The sequence below is a fragment of the Salmo salar genome, chromosome ssa07 (assembly GCF_905237065.1).
Source record: "Salmo salar chromosome ssa07, Ssal_v3.1, whole genome shotgun sequence".
NCBI lineage: Eukaryota > Metazoa > Chordata > Actinopteri > Salmoniformes > Salmonidae > Salmo > Salmo salar.
Window position 1 is genome coordinate 65,392,021 of NC_059448.1, and position 18,590 is coordinate 65,410,610.

At 45.9% G+C, this 18,590-nt stretch overlaps 2 protein-coding genes across 2 annotated transcripts in view; both read right to left on the bottom strand.

The window, feature by feature from the left end:
* The window catches only part of LOC106576657 (ELKS/Rab6-interacting/CAST family member 1), a 634,388-nt gene extending 621,114 nt beyond the window's left edge, over positions 1-13,274 (bottom strand). Inside the window, 1 exon segment of the mRNA XM_045722464.1 lies at positions 13,084-13,274. The gene's annotated coding sequence lies outside the window, so the exon portion shown is untranslated.
* A 2,597-nt stretch (positions 13,275-15,871) lies between these two features.
* LOC106596155 (ninjurin-2) overlaps positions 15,872-18,590 on the bottom strand; it is an 89,700-nt gene continuing 86,981 nt past the window's right edge. The window contains exon 4 of the mRNA XM_045722465.1: positions 15,872-16,990. Within this exon, the coding sequence (XP_045578421.1) occupies positions 16,842-16,990 (149 nt within the window). The 3' untranslated portion in view covers positions 15,872-16,841. The remainder of the gene's footprint in view (positions 16,991-18,590) is intronic.

The following is an 18,590-nucleotide window of genomic DNA, read 5'->3' on the forward strand; positions in this document are numbered from 1 at the left end:
TCCCTCCTACATAGAGATAGAGAGAGGGGGGGTGTTTCTTTCCCTCCTACATAGAGATAGAGAGAGGGGGGGTTGTTTCTTTCCCTCCTACATAGAGATAGAGAGAGGGGGGGTTGTTTCTTTCCCTCCTACATAGAGATAGAGAGAGGGGGGTTGTTTCTTTCCCTCCTACATAGAGATAGAGAGAGGGGGGGTTGTTTCTTTCCCTCCTACATAGAGATAGAGAGAGGGGGGGTGTTTCTTTCCCTCCTACATAGAGATAGAGAGAGGGGGGTTGTTTCTTTCCCTCCTACATAGAGATAGAGAGAGGGGGGTGTTTCTTTCCCTCCTACATAGAGATAGAGAGAGGGGGGGGTGTTTCTTTCCCTCCTACATAGAGATAGAGAGAGGGGGGTTGTTTCTTTCCCTCCTACATAGAGATAGAGAGAGGGGGGGGTGTTTCTTTCCCTCCTACATAGAGATAGAGAGAGGGGGGGTGTTTATTTCCCTCCTACATAGAGATAGATAGAGGGGGGGGTGTTTCTTTCCCTCCTACATAGAGATAGAGAGAGGGGGGGTGTTTATTTCCCTCCTACATAGAGATAGATAGAGGGGGGGGTGTTTATTTCCCTCCTACATAGAGATAGAGAGAGGGGGGGGGGTTTATTTCCCCTCCTACATAGAGATAGAGAGGGGGGGGGTGTTTATTTCCCTCCTACATAGAGATAGAGAGAGGGGGGTGTTTCTTTCCCTCCTACATAGAGATAGAGAGGGGGGTGTTTCTTTCCCTCCTACATAGAGATAGATAGAGGGGGGTGTTTCTTTCCCTCCTACATAGAGATAGAGAGAGGGGGGTGTTTCTTTCCCTCCTACATAGAGATAGAGAGAGGGGGGGTGTTTCTTTCCCTCCTACATAGAGATAGAGAGGGGGTTGTTTCTTTCCCTCCTACATAGAGATAGAGAGAGGGGGGGTGTTTCTTTCCCTCCTACATAGAGATAGATAGAGGGGGGGGTTGTTTCTTTCCCTCCTACATAGAGATAGAGAGAGGGGGGGGTTGTTTCTTTCCCTCCTACATAGAGATAGAGAGAGGGGGGGTTGTTTCTTTCCCTCCTACATAGAGATAGAGAGGGGGGTGTTTCTTTCCCTCCTACATAGAGATAGAGAGAGGGGGTGTTTCTTTCCCTCCTACATAGAGATAGAGAGAGGGGGTTGTTTCTTTCCCTCCTACATAGAGATAGAGAGAGGGGGGGGTGTTTCTTTCCCTCCTACATAGAGATAGAGAGAGGGGGGGTGTTTCTTTCCCTCCTACATAGAGATAGAGAGAGGGGGTTGTTTCTTTCCCTCCTACATAGAGATAGAGAGAGGGGGTGTTTCTTTCCCTCCTACATAGAGATAGAGAGAGGGGGGTTGTTTCTTTCCCTCCTACATAGAGATAGAGAGAGGGGGGGTGTTTCTTTCCCTCCTACATAGAGATAGAGAGAGGGGGGGTTGTTTCTTTCCCTCCTACATAGAGATAGATAGAGGGGGGGTGTTTCTTTCCCTCCTACATAGAGATAGAGAGAGGGGGGTGTTTCTTTCCCTCCTACATAGAGATAGAGAGAGGGGGTGTTTCTTTCCCTCCTACATAGAGATAGAGAGAGGGGGGTGTTTCTTTCCCTCCTACATAGAGATAGAGAGAGGGGGGGTTGTTTCTTTCCCTCCTACATAGAGATAGAGAGGGGGGGGTTGTTTCTTTCCCTCCTACATAGAGATAGAGAGGGGGGGGTTGTTTCTTTCCCTCCTACATAGAGATAGAGAGGGGGGGGTGTTTCTTTCCCTCCTACATAGAGATAGAGAGAGGGGGGTGTTTCTTTCCCTCCTACATAGAGATAGAGACGGGGGTTGTTTCTTTCCCTCCTACATAGAGATAGAGAGAGGGGGGGTGTTTCTTTCCCTCCTACATAGAGATAGAGAGAGGGGGGTGTTTCTTTCCCTCCTACATAGAGATAGAGAGAGGGGGGGTGTTTCTTTCCCTCCTACATAGAGATAGAGAGGGGGGGTGTTTCTTTCCCTCCTACATAGAGATAGAGAGAGGGGGGTGTTTCTTTCCCGCCTACATAGAGATAGAGAGAGGGGGTTTGTTTCTTTCCCTCCTACATAGAGATAGAGAGAGGGGGGGTGTTTCTTTCCCTCCTACATAGAGATAGAGAGAGGGGGGGTTGTTTCTTTCCCTCCTACATAGAGATAGAGAGAGGGGGTGTTTCTTTCCCTCCTACATAGAGATAGAGAGGGGGGGTGTTTCTTTCCCTCCTACATAGAGATAGAGAGGGGGGTGTTTCTTTCCCTCCTACATAGAGATAGAGAGAGGGGGGGTGTTTCTTTCCCTCCTACATAGAGATAGAGAGGGGGGGTGTTTCTTTCCCTCCTACATAGAGATAGAGAGGGGGGGGTGTTTCTTTCCCTCCTACATAGAGATAGATAGAGAGGGGGGGTGTTTCGTTCCCTCCTACATAGAGATAGATAGAGAGGGGGGGTGTTTCTTTCCCTCCTACATAGAGATAGAGAGAGGGGGGGTGTTTCTTTCCCTCCTACATAGAGATAGAGAGAGGGGGGGGTGTTTCTTTCCCTCCTACATAGAGATAGAGAGAGAGGGGGGTTGTTTCTTTCCCTCCTACATAGAGATAGAGAGGGGGGGTTGTTTCTTTCCCTCCTACATAGAGATAGAGAGAGGGGGTGTTTCTTTCCCTCCTACATAGAGATAGAGAGGGGGTGTTTTTCTTTCCCTCCTACATAGAGATAGAGAGAGGGGGGGTTGTTTCGTTCCCTCCTACATAGAGATAGAGAGAGGGGGGGTTGTTTCTTTCCCTCCTACATAGAGATAGAGAGGGGGGGTGTTTCTTTCCCTCCTACATAGAGATAGAGAGAGGGGGGGTGTTTCTTTCCCTCCTACATAGAGATAGAGAGAGGGGGGGTTGTTTCTTTCCACTCCTACATAGAGATAGAGAGAGGGGGGGTGTTTCTTTCCCTCCTACATAGAGATAGAGAGAGGGGGGTGTTTCTTTCCCTCCTACATAGAGATAGAGAGAGGGGGGGTTGTTTCTTTCCCTCCTACATAGAGATAGAGAGAGGGGGGGGTGTTTCTTTCCCTCCTACATAGAGATAGAGAGAGGGGGGGTGTTTCTTTCCCTCCTACATAGAGATAGAGAGAGGGGGGGTGTTTCTTTCCCTCCTACATAGAGATAGAGAGGGGGGGTTGTTTCTCTGTACGCAGGAAAGGAGGAGAGCCAGCATTCCAAATGGTGTTCCACATGTTCTGTTTGTGCAGCATCGATAGTACTGTACATGCTATCCTTAGCATCATAACAGGAACAGCTATAGTACTGTACATGCTATCCTTAGCATCATAACAGGAACAGCTATAGTACTGTACATGCTATCCTTAGCATCATAACAGGAACAGCTATAGTACTGTACATGCTATCCTTAGCATCATAACAGGAACAGCTATAGTATTGTACATGCTCTCTGTAGCATCATAACAGGAACAGCTATAGTACTGTACATGCTATCCTTAGCATCATAATAGGAACAGCTATAGTACTGTACATGCTATCCTTAGCATCATAACAGGAACAGCTATAGTACTGTACATGCTATCCTTAGCATCATAACAGGTACATGCTATCCTTAGCATCATAACAGGAACAGCTATAGTACTGTACATGCTATCCATAGCATCATAACAGGTACATGCTATCCTTAGCATCATAACAGGAACAGCTATAGTACTGTACATGCTATCCTTAGCATCATAACAGGAACAGCTATAGTACTGTACATGCTATCCTTAGCATCATAACAGGTACATGCTATCCTTAGCATCATAACAGGAACAGCTATAGTACTGTACATGCTATCCTTAGCATCATAATAGGAACAGCTATAGTACTGTACATGCTATCCTTAGCATCATAACAGGAACAGCTATAGTACTGTACATGCTATCCATAGCATCATAACAGGTACATGCTATCCTTAGCATCATAACAGGAACAGCTATAGTACTGTACATGCTATCCGTAGCATCATAACAGGAACAGCTATAGTACTGTACATGCTATCCTTAGCATCATAACAGGAACAGCTATAGTACTGTACATGCTATCCTTAGCATCATAACAGGTACATGCTATCCTTAGCATCATAACAGGTACAGCTATAGTACTGTACATGCTATCCTTAGCATCATAACAGGAACAGCTATAGTACTGTACACGCTATCCTTAGCATCATAACAGGTACAGCTATAGTACTGTACATGCTATCCGTAGCATCATAACAGGAACAGCTATAGTACTGTACATGCTATCCTTAGCATCATAACAGGTACATGCTATCCTTAGCATCATAACAGGTACAGCTATAGTACTGTACATGCTATCCTTAGCATCATAACAGGAACAGCTATAGTACTGTACATGCTATCCTTAGCATCATAACAGGAACAGCTATAGTACTGTACATGCTATCCGTAGCATCATAACAGGAACAGCTATAGTACTGTACATGCTATCCTTAGCATCATAACAGGTACATGCTATCCGTAGCATCATAACAGGAACAGCTATAGTACTGTACATGCTATCCTTAGCATCATAATAGGAACAGCTATAGTACTGTACATGCTATCCTTAGCATCATAACAGGTACATGCTATCCTTAGCATCATAACAGGAACAGCTATAGTACTGTACATGCTATCCATAGCATCATAACAGGTACATGCTATCCTTAGCATCATAACAGGAACAGCTATAGTACTGTACATGCTATCCTTGGCATCATAACAGGAACAGCTATAGTACTGTACATGCTATCCTTAGCATCATAATAGGAACAGCTATAGTACTGTACATGCTATCCTTAGCATCATAACAGGAACAGCTATAGTACTGTACATGCTATCCATAGCATCATAACAGGTACATGCTATCCTTAGCATCATAACAGGAACAGCTATAGCACTGTACATGCTATCCGTAGCATCATAACAGGAACAGCTATAGTACTGTACATGCTATCCTTAGCATCATAACAGGAACAGCTATAGTACTGTACATGCTATCCTTAGCATCATAACAGGTACATGCTATCCTTAGCATCATAACAGGTACAGCTATAGTACTGTACATGCTATCCGTAGCATCATAACAGGAACAGCTATAGTACTGTACATGCTATCCTTAGCATCATAACAGGTACAGCTATAGTACTGTACATGCTATCCTTAGCATCATAACAGGTACAGCTATAGTACTGTACATGCTATCCTTAGCATCATAACAGGTACATGCTATCCTTAGCATCATATAATAGCCCGGGTAATATCCCTTTGTTAGGTGTGAGAAAGGGGTGTGAAAGGGATAGTTTATTCTGTCATAACCCTGACATCAATGTGTAATAGCACAATCAGCAAACTATATGCAAGGGGCAGGTAGCCTAGTGGTTAGAGTGTTGCGCCAGTAACCCAAAGGTCGCTAGTTCGAATCCCTGCACAGACAAGGTGAAAAATCAGTTGACGTGTCCTTGAGCAAGGCACTTAACCCTAATTGCTCCAGGGAAGCCATTGATAACGGGTGGCTGTAACCCCATTCTCAGGGGGGGGTTGGGAAATGCAAAACATAAAACTCTCCAACTCACACGTGTGTATAATTTGCACATGTGTGAAATAAGACAAAGGTAATCACCACATGATATTATGTGGGTAAACAGGCTCTATGTGGAATGTTGGGGGCCTGTACACACACCCACCTGGTAGAAACAGCAGCCAACCCATAAGGAAACTTGCCAAACTCATTGTTGCAAAAGAGAAGAAATGAATATTGGTTGGGAAATGTATGAAAGTAAGAGCTTGGCTTTCTTCAGCCCGGCAGGAATCTAATACCTTTGCCCAGATTGAGCTAACTCCACAAAAATTAATCTCAAAATCTCCATTTTGTTAAATTAAATATATTCTGAAGTGCTAGCCCCAACTTTTTGGGTTCTAGGGGAAAGATAGTGTTATTACTGTGTATAAGGCCTACAATACAGCATTATCCTTCGTCTGCAATACAGCATTATCCTTTCTCTGCAATGGAGCATGATCATTCATCTCGCTGTCGTGCAGCATTATCCTTCATATTGTTGTCATACAGCAGTATCCTTGTACAATACAGCATTGTCCTTCCTATGCAATACAGCATTATCCTTCCTATACACTACATTAATATAATTTCTCTCACGCTCATTCAGCATTATCCTTATCCATTAGACTCTTTATCTCAGAAAGCCACTAGCAAGTTGATACATGATAACGCACACACACACACACACACACACACACACACACACACACACACACACACACACACACACACACACACACACACACACACACACACACACACACACACACACACACACAACTTTGAGTTAACTTGAAGTTACAGAAGTGAGAGATGATAGGTCTTGACTTGCACATATTGGACTCAACAAACAACTCAGGCAGTCATGGGGCCATGGGGCCTCTCTCTCTGTCACTTTCCCTCTCCTCCTGGGTTAGAGAGAGGGAGTACATGGGGCCTCTCTCTCGCTGTCACTTTCCCTCCTCCTGGTTTAGAGAGAGGGAGTACATGGGGCCTCTCTCTCTCTGTCACTTTCCCTCTCCTCCTGGGTTAGAGAGAGGGAGTACATGGGGCCTCTCTCTCTCTGTCACTTTCACTCTCCTCCTGGGTTAGAGAGAGGGAGTACATGGGGCCTCTCTCTCTGTCACTTTCCCTCTCCTCCTGGGTTAGAGAGAGGGAGTACATGGGGCCTCTCTCTCTCTGTCACTTTCCCTCTCCTCCTGGGTTAGAGAGAGGGAGTACATGGGGCCTCTCTCTCTCTGTCACTTTCCCTCTCCTCCTGGGTTAGAGAGAGGGAGTACATGGGGCCTCTCTCTCTCTGTCACTTTCACTCTCCTCCTGGGTTAGAGAGAGGGAGTACATGGGGCCTCTCTCTCTGTCACTTTCCCTCTCCTCCTGGGTTAGAGAGAGGGAGTACATGGGGCCTCTCTCTCTCTGTCACTTTCCCTCTCCTCCTGGGTTAGAGAGAGGGAGTACATGGGGCCTCTCTCTCTCTGTCACTTTCCCTCTCCTCCTGGGTTAGAGAGAGGGAGTTAGGCTTTGATCTTCTCCGTGATGTACAGTTATAAAGTCAGGCTCCAACCAGGTGTCCACCAGGTACTGGGATAGGGGTCAGAGGGGAGGTGAAACCAGGCGTCCACCAGGTACTGGGATAGGGGTCAGAGGGGAGGTGAAACCAGGTGTCCACCAGGTACTGGGATAGGGGTCAGAGGGGAGGTGAAACCAGGTGTCCACCAGGTACTGGGATAGGGGTCAGAGGGGAGGTGAAACCAGGTGTCCACCAGGTACTGGGATAGGGGTCAGAGGGGAGGTGAAACCAGGTGTCCACCAGGTACTGGGATAGGGGTCAGAGGGGAGGTGAAACCAGGTGTCCACCAGGTACTGGGATAGGGGTCAGAGGGGAGGTGAAACCAGGTGTCCACCAGGTACTGGGATAGGGGTCAGAGGGGAGGTGAAACCAGGTGTCCACCAGGTACTGGGATAGGGGTCAGAGGGGAGGTGAAACCAGGTGTCCACCAGGTACTGGGATAGGGGTCAGAGGGGAGGTGAAACCAGGTGTCCACCAGGTACTGGGATAGGGGTCAGAGGGGAGGTGAAACCAGGTGTCCACCAGGTACTGGGATAGGGGTCAGAGGGGAGGTGAAACCAGGTGTCCACCAGGTACTGGGATAGGGGTCAGAGGGGAGGTGAAACCAGGTGTCCACCAGGTACTGGGATAGGGGTCAGAGGGGAGGTGAAACCAGGTGTCCACCAGGTACTGGGATAGGGGTCAGAGGGGAGGTGAAACCAGGTGTCCACCAGGTACTGGGATAGGGGTCAGAGGGGAGGTGAAACCAGGTGTCCACCAGGTACTGGGATAGGGGTCAGAGGGGGAGGTGAAACCAGGTGTCCACCAGGTACTGGGATAGGGGTCAGAGGGGAGGTGAAACCAGGTGTCCACCAGGTACTGGGATAGGGGTCAGAGGGGAGGTGAAACCATGTGTCCACCAGGTACTGGGATAGGGGTCAGAGGGGGAGGTGAAACCAGGCGTCCACCAGGTACTGGGATAGGGGTCAGAGGGGAGGTGAAACCAGGTGTCCACCAGGTACTGGGATAGGGGTCAGAGGGGAGGTGAAACCAGGCGTCCACCAGGTACTGGGATAGGGGTCAGAGGGGAGGTGAAACCAGGTGTCCACCAGGTACTGGGATAGGGGTCAGAGGGGAGGTGAAACCAGGTGTCCACCAGGTACTGGGATAGGGGTCAGAGGGGAGGTGAAACCAGGTGTCCACCAGGTACTGGGATAGGGGTCAGAGGGGAGGTGAAACCAGGTGTCCACCAGGTACTGGGATAGGGGTCAGAGGGGAGGTGAAACCAGGTGTCCACCAGGTACTGGGATAGGGGTCAGAGGGGAGGTGAAACCAGGTGTCCACCAGGTACTGGGATAGGGGTCAGAGGGGAGGTGACACCAGGTGTCCACCAGGTACTGGGATAGGGGTCAGAGGGGAGGTGAAACCAGGTGTCCACCAGGTACTGGGATAGGGGTCAGAGGGGAGGTGAAACCAGGTGTCCACCAGGTACTGGGATAGGGGTCAGAGGGGAGGTGAAACCAGGTGTCCACCAGGTACTGGGATAGGGGTCAGAGGGGAGGTGAAACCAGGTGTCCACCAGGTACTGGGATAGGGGTCAGAGGGGAGGTGAAACCAGGTGTCCACCAGGTACTGGGATAGGGGTCAGAGGGGAGGTGAAACCAGGTGTCCACCAGGTACTGGGATAGGGGTCAGAGGGGAGGTGAAACCAGGTGTCCACCAAGTACTGGGATAGGGGTCAGAGGGGAGGTGAAACCAGGTGTCCACCAGGTACTGGGATAGGGGTCAGAGGGGAGGTGAAACCAGGTGTCCACCAGGTACTGGGATAGGGGTCAGAGGGGAGGTGAAAACTATAAATCAACAACTAGAGGATGTTGTTGTGACTAGTTCACTAAATTTCCATTAAACAAAAAATGTACAGTATGTCAATATTATGCCAGTGTCAATGTCATCCTCTTTCATTCAAATAATTTATTTTATTTAACATTTATTTAACTAGGCAAGTAAGTTAAGAACAAATTCTTATTTACAATGACGGCCTACCCCGGCCAAACCCTCCCCTAACCTGGACGACGCTGGGCCAATTGTGCGCCGCCCTATGGGACTCTCGATCACAGCCGGTTGTGATACAGCCCAGGATCAAACCAGGGTCTGTAGTGACGCCTCTAGCACTGAGATGCAGGGCCTTAGACCGCTGTGCCACTCGGGAGCGAAATAAACTCTACCAGCAGGAAAAAGACCCATCAAAGACCCATCCTCCAGCAGGTCAGCTGTCTCCCACAACCAACCAGATGAAACAGAGAGGTATTCACATGATCACTGTTATCAGAGTCATATCCCTGTGACCAGGGTCCAATGTCCCCACAGGGGGCTGTATCTGGTGGGAGGAGGGCTGTGGAGCAGCCTGGCATAAGGCCTTACAGTGGAGCAGCCTGGCATAAGGCCTTACAGTGGAGCAGCCTGACATAGGGCCTTACAGTGGAGCAGCCTGGCATAAGACCTTACAGTGGAGCAGCCTGGCATAAGGCCTTACAGTGGAGCAGCCTGGCATAAGGCCTTACAGTGGAGCAGCCTGGCATAAGGCCTTACAGTGGAGCAGCCTGGCATAAGGCCTTACAGTGGAGCAGCCTGGCATAAGGCCTTACAGTGGAGCAGCCTGGCATAAGACCTTACAGTGGAGCAGCCTGGCATAAGGCCTTACAGTGGAGCAGCCTGGCATAAGGCCTTACAGTGGAGCAGCCTGGCATAAGGCCTTACAGTGGAGCAGCCTGGCATAAGGCCTTACAGTGGAGCAGCCTGACATAGGGCCTTACAGTGGAGCAGCCTGGCATAAGACCTTACAGTGGAGCAGCCTGACATAAGACCTTACAGTGGAGCAGCCTGGCATAAGGCCTTACAGTGGAGCAGCCTGGCATAAGGCCTTACAGTGGAGCAGCCTGACATAAGGCCTTACAGTGGAGCAGCCTGGCATAAGGCCTTACAGTGGAGCAGCCTGGCATAAGGCCTTACAGTGGAGCAGCCTGGCATAAGGCCTTACAGTGGAGCAGCCTGACATAAGGCCTTACAGTGGAGCAGCCTGGCATAAGGCCTTACAGTGGAGCAGCCTGGCATAAGGCTTTACAGTGGAGCAGCCTGACATAAGGCCTTACAGTGGAGCAGCCTGACATAAGACCTTACAGTGGAGCAGCCTGGCATAAGGCCTTACGTGGAGCAGCCTGACATAAGGCCTTACAGTGGAGCAGCCTGGCATAAGGCCTTACAGTGGAGCAGCCTGACATAAGGCCTTACAGTGGAGCAGCCTGACATAAGGCCTTACAGTGGAGCAGCCTGGCATAAGGCCTTACGTGGAGCAGCCTGACATAAGGCCTTACAGTGGAGCAGCCTGGCATAAGGCCTTACAGTGGAGCAGCCTGACATAAGGCCTTACAGTGGAGCAGCCTGGCATAAGGCCTTACAGTGGAGCAGCCTGACATAAGGCCTTACAGTGGAGCAGCCTGGCATAAGGCCTTACAGTGGAGCAGCCTGACATAAGGCCTTACAGTGGAGCAGCCTGACATAAGGCCTTACAGTGGAGCAGCCTGACATAAGGCCTTGAATATGGACTGGGGTAGGGTGCCATGTTATTAGGGCCTTATCTCCTCTATAGCAGGTGGGCTCTGACACTGAGACAGACTGTAGGCCTCCTCACAGTGGAGTTAGTACGTCGCTCTGGATAAGAGCGTCTGCTAAATGACGTAAATGTAAATGTAAATAACATTCATTCACTCCTTAATTATCTCTCATACACACAGGCAGACCGACAGGCAGACAGACAGACCGACAGGCAGACCGACAGGCAGACACGACAGGCAGACAGACAGGCAGACCGACAGGCAGACCGACAGGCAGACCGACAGGCAGACAGACAGACATAATCAATTATCAGTCAACTGACTAATCAATTATCAGTCCAAAGGCCAGGACACACAGCATTGTGTGATGTATGACATGTACAATATTGAACAGACCCCAGGAAGAGTAGCTGCAGCACGAGCCAATAAACTAAACTAAAGAACAAAAAGTTCATGATCTTAAGGTAACTTCTCCGGTAATTAGCGATTTCATGAAAAATACAGACGGTTCCTACTGCCGTTACAAACTAGGCCCACTGTAGCTACCGAAAAATACTACCGTTCAAAGAATAGTAAGTGATAAAAAACACAATGTTATTATTCTGTCAAACTAATCTAGTTAGGGAGCAGCGTTATTACTGAGTAGTTATTAGGCTGTTTGAGGTGATCCTGGGACTACATACAGTAGTTATTAGGCTGTTTGAGGTGAGGACTACATACAGTAGTTATTAGGCTGTTTGAGGTGAGGACTACATACAGTAGTTATTAGGCTGTTTGAGGTGAGGACTACATACAGTAGTTATTAGGCTGTTTGAGGTGATCATGGGACTACATACAGTAGTTATTAGGCTGTTTGAGGTGAGGACTACATACAGTAGTTATTAGGCTGTTTGAGGTGATCATGGGACTACATACAGTAGTTATTAGGCTGTTTGAGGTGAGGACTACATACAGTAGTTATTAGGCTGTTTGAGGTGAGGACTACATACAGTAGTTATTAGGCTGTTTGAGGTGAGGACTACATACAGTAGTTATTAGGCTGTTTGAGGTGAGGACTACATACAGTAGTTATTAGGCTGTTTGAGGTGAGGACTACATACAGTAGTTATTAGGCTGTTTGAGGTGAGGACTACATACAGTAGTTATTAGGCTGTTTGAGGTGAGGACTACATACAGTAGTTATTAGGCTGTTTGAGGTGAGGACTACATACAGTAGTTATTAGGCTGTTTGAGGTGAGGACTACATACAGTGCAGCCATGAAGCAACCTGTTGCCCATTCTGTCTGGAGGAGACCGGGAACAGCCTACCGCCTCCTCCCACATTTACCAAGTCAATCACGGCTGCTCTGGAATAGGCTACAGTCTATTACACAGGGCGTTTCCAAACACTTCAGAAGGTCTAATGTTTAGGCCAGGTTGGCTATTCTGGAAGGGAGCCGCGCCAGGGTTCTGGGAGGAGCTGGGGAAATGCCATTTCAATGGGAGGCAACCTTACACTCTGGAGGTAATTCACTAGAAACAAGTCATTCCCCTAGGAAAACATGTCGTACATAAAATAATCAGTCTATCTGTCGTAAATCTTTCTATAGCTTTAGTGTTTACAACAATAACGTATGGCTACAATGTTGCCGAATAGGCCTAGCGATAAATGGTTTATCCACACAGCGTAGCAACAATGTAACAATGTGCAACTTGCTGGAATAGGTTGTAGGCTAGTCTATGGAGCGGGTGTGGACTTGCTGTGTTGGCCACCCAGCGATATGACAGCTCTTTCCTAAGACTGACAAGTTAAAGACTAAACCTTTAGAGCAAGACAGTCAAATGAACACTCAACGGTAGTCTAGAACAACTCTCTCACTACACCGACAAAAACGCAATGCACTGATTCATAACCGCTTTAGTCGGCTATAAGACTGTCTATTCCTCTGAGGGAACACATGAATACATTGAATGGTAGAATACATTGCATACCTACATTAAACCCCAGTGAAACGAGACACCTCTTTTCCTCAACCGCTAAATATATTTTCCCTCCTTCTATGTCGCGCTACAGAAGAGCCCAACAACTCGAGACAACAACTAAGTAAAGCTGCGTATAATTCTAGTTAATTACAACAGACATGCTGTCAAAACGACCATATAACACACCACACACACTCAACACATGTACATGACTGCTCTTTCCTGAGATACACACACACTCACGGAAATTAGACTGTCCACTTCTCAGCCCAGTCAGAAGTGGGCTTCAATCTAGAAAAACACTTTTAAAATGTCACCTACCTTCTTCTCATAAATCCGGTTAGTCCAGTGAGAACAGATAGAACCGTTATCCGTAGAGGAACCGTTACAACCGATAGAAATTGCCTCTTTTCGGAGCAGTTAATTTTTCTCCTCCCTTGCCAGCACTACCAGTAGATCCCCGAGCCAGGGCGCTTCAGTGACGTAAGGATCGGGATGCGCGTTCACGAGAATGGCCTCCCTCCACTCCACCGCCGGACGTGCACGAGTCTTTCAACATCAGTCACAGGCGGGAGGGCGCTGTGCTTGAGGTCACTAGAGAAATGAACGGGCTTTCCTCTGTAGCAGAGAGACTGTCACAATAGAACGCGCTCTATTCCAGACCCTTACTCCTGCAGCTCTTTGATTCCTTGCCAGGTATTTCAAACAGGAGAGGGCGCACTTTGGTAAAAACTTCCTAGCCTAATCACAGATCATGATAACAGTGTATTGTCAAACCCTCCTTTGAAGCTCTAACACTGTTTGGAAACTACAACAAGCATTTTAATGTAAAGCTAGCTGTTTGTAGTGTGCCCATGACATTGTGTCTCATGTACTTTGAGAGCTATACACAGTATTATGTATTTTGTTGCCTACAATTTACTTTTGTGTATTTCTAAGTATGCACATGTGGTGTGTGTAGGCCTGTACAGCAATGTGTTCATTGTAATCAACTGTCAATGACAGTTCTGATAATTCCAGCTGTCAGTGTTGATGACCTCCCATAGCGTCCCAGTCCAGTCCCCTGGCGCCAAGGTGGTGTAGTGTGTGTACCCCTTACACACTCTCTCTCACACACACACACACACACACACACACACACACACACACACACACACACACACACACACACACACACACACACACACACACACACACCGCTGTCACCCACCCAGACGTGGCCCAAGGAATGTGTCTGGTTTGGTCACCCGAGTGGCCATAGACCAAAGCCTTGATCATGAAATGTAATGACTTATTAGTGCAGGGTTGGTTAGGTTACTTTATAAATGTAATCTGTTACAGTTACTAATTACCTGTCCTAATTACCCAAACTCAGTAACGTAATCGGATTACTTTCAGTTAGATTTTGATTAGAAGAATACTAAAAGGATCCATCAATCGCATTTGTCATCACAGTGGTCTCTGATTGGTGGTCATCAGTTGGTGTGTCATCACAGTGGTCTCTGATTGGTGGTCATCAGTTGGTGTGTCATCACAGTGGTCTCTGATTGGTGGTCATCAGTTGGTGTGTCATCACAGTGGTCTCTGATTGGTGGTCATCAGTTGGTGTGTCATCACAGTGGTCTCTGATTGGTGGTCATCAGTTGGTGTGTCATCACAGTGGTCTCTGATTGGTGGTCATCAGTTGGTGTGTCATCCCAGTGGTCTCTGATTGGTGGTCATCAGTTGGTGTGTCATCCCAGTGGTCTCTGATTGGTGGTCATCAGTTGGTGTGTCATCCCAGTGGTCTCTGATTGGTGGTCATCAGTTGGTGTGTCATCACAGTGGTCTCTGACTTGTGGTCAGACTTGCTCAGGTGCAATAAACTTAAAGGCCCATACAGTTAAAAATGTGATTGTCCTGTGTTTATATACACCAAGTGTACAAAACATTAGGAATACCTTCCTAATATTGAGTTGCACCCCGTTTTGCTGAAAGTGTTCCAGGTGTGTGGAAAGTGTTCCACAGGGATGCTGGTCCATGTTGACTCCAATGCTTCCCACAGTTGTGTCAGGTTGGCTGGATGTCCTCTGTGTGGTGGACAACTCTTGATACACACAGGAAACTGTTGATCATGAAAAACCCAGCAGCATTGCAGTTCTTGACACACACACACCGGTGTGCCTGGCATTTACTACCATACCCCATTCAAAGGCACTATTACCCTCTGAATGGCACATACACAATCCATGTCTCAATTGTCTCAAGGCTTAAAACTCCCTTCTTTAACCTGTCTCCTCTCCTTCATCTACACTGATTGAAGTGGATTTAACAAGTTACATCAATAAGGGATCATAGCTTTCACCTGGTCAGTCTATGTCATGGAAAGAGCAGGTGTTCCTAATGTTTTATACACTTAGTGTATATTTCCACAATATGAGGTTGGAATAATACAGTACTTTGAAATTGTGAAAATGATGATTATGGTCCTTGTAGTGTAAGAGCTGTTTGAAAAGACCATCTGAAATGTCAGCCTGTTTTGGTGGGATGGAGTTTTGGCCTGCCTGGTGAAATCACCAGGTGGTAAGTTAGTTAATCGACCAATAAGAAAGAGCGTTCCAAACCTCTCTGCCAATAACAGCTAGTTTTCAGTTTTGCCCTCCTAACTCAGACCAATAGAAATTGTTCTTTGCTAAGAAGCAAGTTTTTGTTTATTTTGGACCATTTTAATTGAAATCACAATAAGGCACTTAATTGTTAGTTAGAAATTATTTGATATTGAGATAAAAACAGCTGCATTGGACCTTTAAACTAGCTTCCTTTTTCAATGCTTAACTGAATGTCATTGAGAACAGAAAGTTGTTATAATGTATTTATTTTGCAAAACATCATTTTTTTTTAAAAGTAATCCAATGAAGTAATCATCTTGTTTTTCCAAAAGTATCTGTAATCTGATTACAATGTTTTTGCTGGTAACATAAGTGATTACCGTTACAGTTTTTGTTGTAATCAGATTAAATGTAACTGATGTCATCATTTACTCCCCAACCGTATTACTTATCATTTATAAGCACCTTTATTCAGCATCACGTGTCTAAGCACTCACATAACAGAACATTTGACCAAGACACAGTTGTTGTGTGGACTTTATTGCATTAGAGACACACTTTAGACACAGTGAGTATCGTTCTTTATTAGTAAAATAGAAACCACTAGTAGTCTCTGTTTCCCCTTATATAATCTGAAGACCCTTTGGTCGGTAGCCATTCTTGGAAATCCCAGACCAAGGACAAGCTTGAACATTGTTAAATTGTGGGAGGCAACCCGTTTGTCTAGAGAGACTAATCTGTAGCCCAAACACTTGTCTTTAATTTGATTTCTGAGCCATACACATTAGAATAAGACAATTCTACTTTTTGACATTTAAATTATTAATATCTTTCTTTTACAAATCTCTTCTGATAAAATAAAAGTTACAATAGAAAACAATAGTAAACCCGTATTGCCGTGTTTTGAAAGATATATCGCTGAAGTATATCACTTTAGGTTTTGGGGTACAGGTCAGTCTTCAGTCTAGATTTTGGGGTACAGTCCAGTCTACTGTATAGGTTTTGGGGTACAGTCCAGTCTACTGTATAGGTTTTAGGGTACAGTCCAGTCTACTGTCTAGGTTTTAGGGTACAGTCCAGTCTACTGTCTAGGTTTTAGGGTACAGTCCAGTCTACTGTATAGGTTTTAGGGTACAGTCCAGTCTACTGTCTAGGTTTTAGGGTACAGTCCAGTCTACTGTCTAGGTTTTAGGGTACAGTCCAGTCTACTGTCTAGGTTTTAGGGTACAGTCCAGTCTACTGTCTAGGTTTTAGGGTACAGTCCAGTCTACTGTATAGGTTTTAGGGTACAGTCCAGTCTACTGTATAGGTTTTGGGGTACAGGCCACTCTTCAGTCTAGGTTTTGGGGTACAGTCCAGTCTACTGTCTAGGTTTTAGGGTACAGTCCAGTCTACTGTCTAGGTTTTAGGGTACAGTCCAGTCTACTGTCTAGGTTTTAGGGTACAGTCCAGTCTACTGTATAGGTTTTGGGGTACAGGCCACTCTTCAGTCTAGGTTTTAGGGTACAGGCCAGTTTTCTGCACTCCAAATGCGGTGATGAAGATGTTGATGATGGTGGTGATGAAGACGAGGCCGGTGGCCACGTTGTTCATGATGTCCAGCTTCCTCTGGTTAGCTATGTTGTTCAGGTCCTTACGTGCTGGAACACACAGAGACAAACAGTGTTGTAACTGAGGTGAGACTTGATGCTAAACAGTAATGGTGCGTGGGTAATATCAGTCAGGAAGCCAAGCCAGTAAACAAGACATATTATAACCTATGTTGTGATATTGTGTTTTTTGCTCTATAACCCATTCGTTCATACGCCACCGTGATATACAATAATATACAACATCAAAAAACAGTGGCGGAATAAATTAAACTACACATACGTTTGTTTCATCACAAAACCGGAGAGAAACATCTGTCAGGTGAAATTCACAAAGCAAATATTACATATAACAAACAGTCATATGACCTGCAGCGTGGTCAAGTAAGTTCATGTTTTACAGTTTACTAAACAACAACTGATTTAGAACTACAGACTGATTTAGAACTACCGACTGATTTAGAACTACCGACTGATTTAGAACTACAGAACTACTACCTCAAGTCAGCCACAGACAACTGATTTAGAACTACAGGCTGATTTAGAACTACAGAACTACTACCTTAAGTCAGCCACAGACAACTGATTTAGAACTACAGACTGATTTAGAACTACAGAACTACTACCTCAAGTCAGCCACAGACAACTGATTTAGAACTACAGGCTGATTTAGAACTACAGGCTGATTTAGAACTACAGACTGATTTAGAACTACAGGCTGATTTAGAACTACAGGCTGATTTAGAACTAGAGACTGATTTAGAACTACAGGCTGATTTAGAACTACAGACTGATTTAGAACTACAGACTGATTTAGAACTACAGACTGATTTAGAACTACAGACTGATTTAGAACTAGAGACTGATTTAGAACTACAGGCTGATTTAGAACTAGAGACTGATTTAGAACTACAGGCTGATTTAGAACTACAGACTGATTTAGAACTACCGACTGATTTAGAACTACAGACTGATTTAGAACTACAGACTGATTTAGAACTACAGACTGATTTAGAACTACAGGCTGATTTAGAACTACAGGCTGATTTAGAACTACAGACTGATTTAGAACTACAGAACTACTACCTCAAGTCAGCCACAGACAACTGATTTAGAACTACAGACTGATTTAGAACTACAGACTGATTTAGAACTACAGGCTGATTTAGAACTACAGACTGATTTAGAACTACAGGCTGATTTAGAACTACAGACTGATTTAGAACTACAGACTGATTTAGAACTACAGGCTGATTTAGAACTACCGACTGATTTAGAACTACAGGCTGATTTAGAACTACAGGCTGATTTAGAACTACAGACTGACTTAGAACTACAGACTGATTTAGAACTACAGGCTGATTTAGAACTACAGGCTGATTTAGAACTACAGACTGATTTAGAACTACAGACTGATTTAGAACTACAGAACTACTACCTCAAGTCAGCCACAGACAACTGATTTAGAACTACAGACTGATTTAGAACTACAGACTGATTTAGAACTACAGGCTGATTTAGAACTACAGACTGATTTAGAACTACAGACTGATTTAGAACTACAGGCTGATTTAGAACTACAGACTGATTTACAACTACAGACTGATTTAGAACTACAGGCTGATTTAGAACTACAGGCTGATTTAGAACT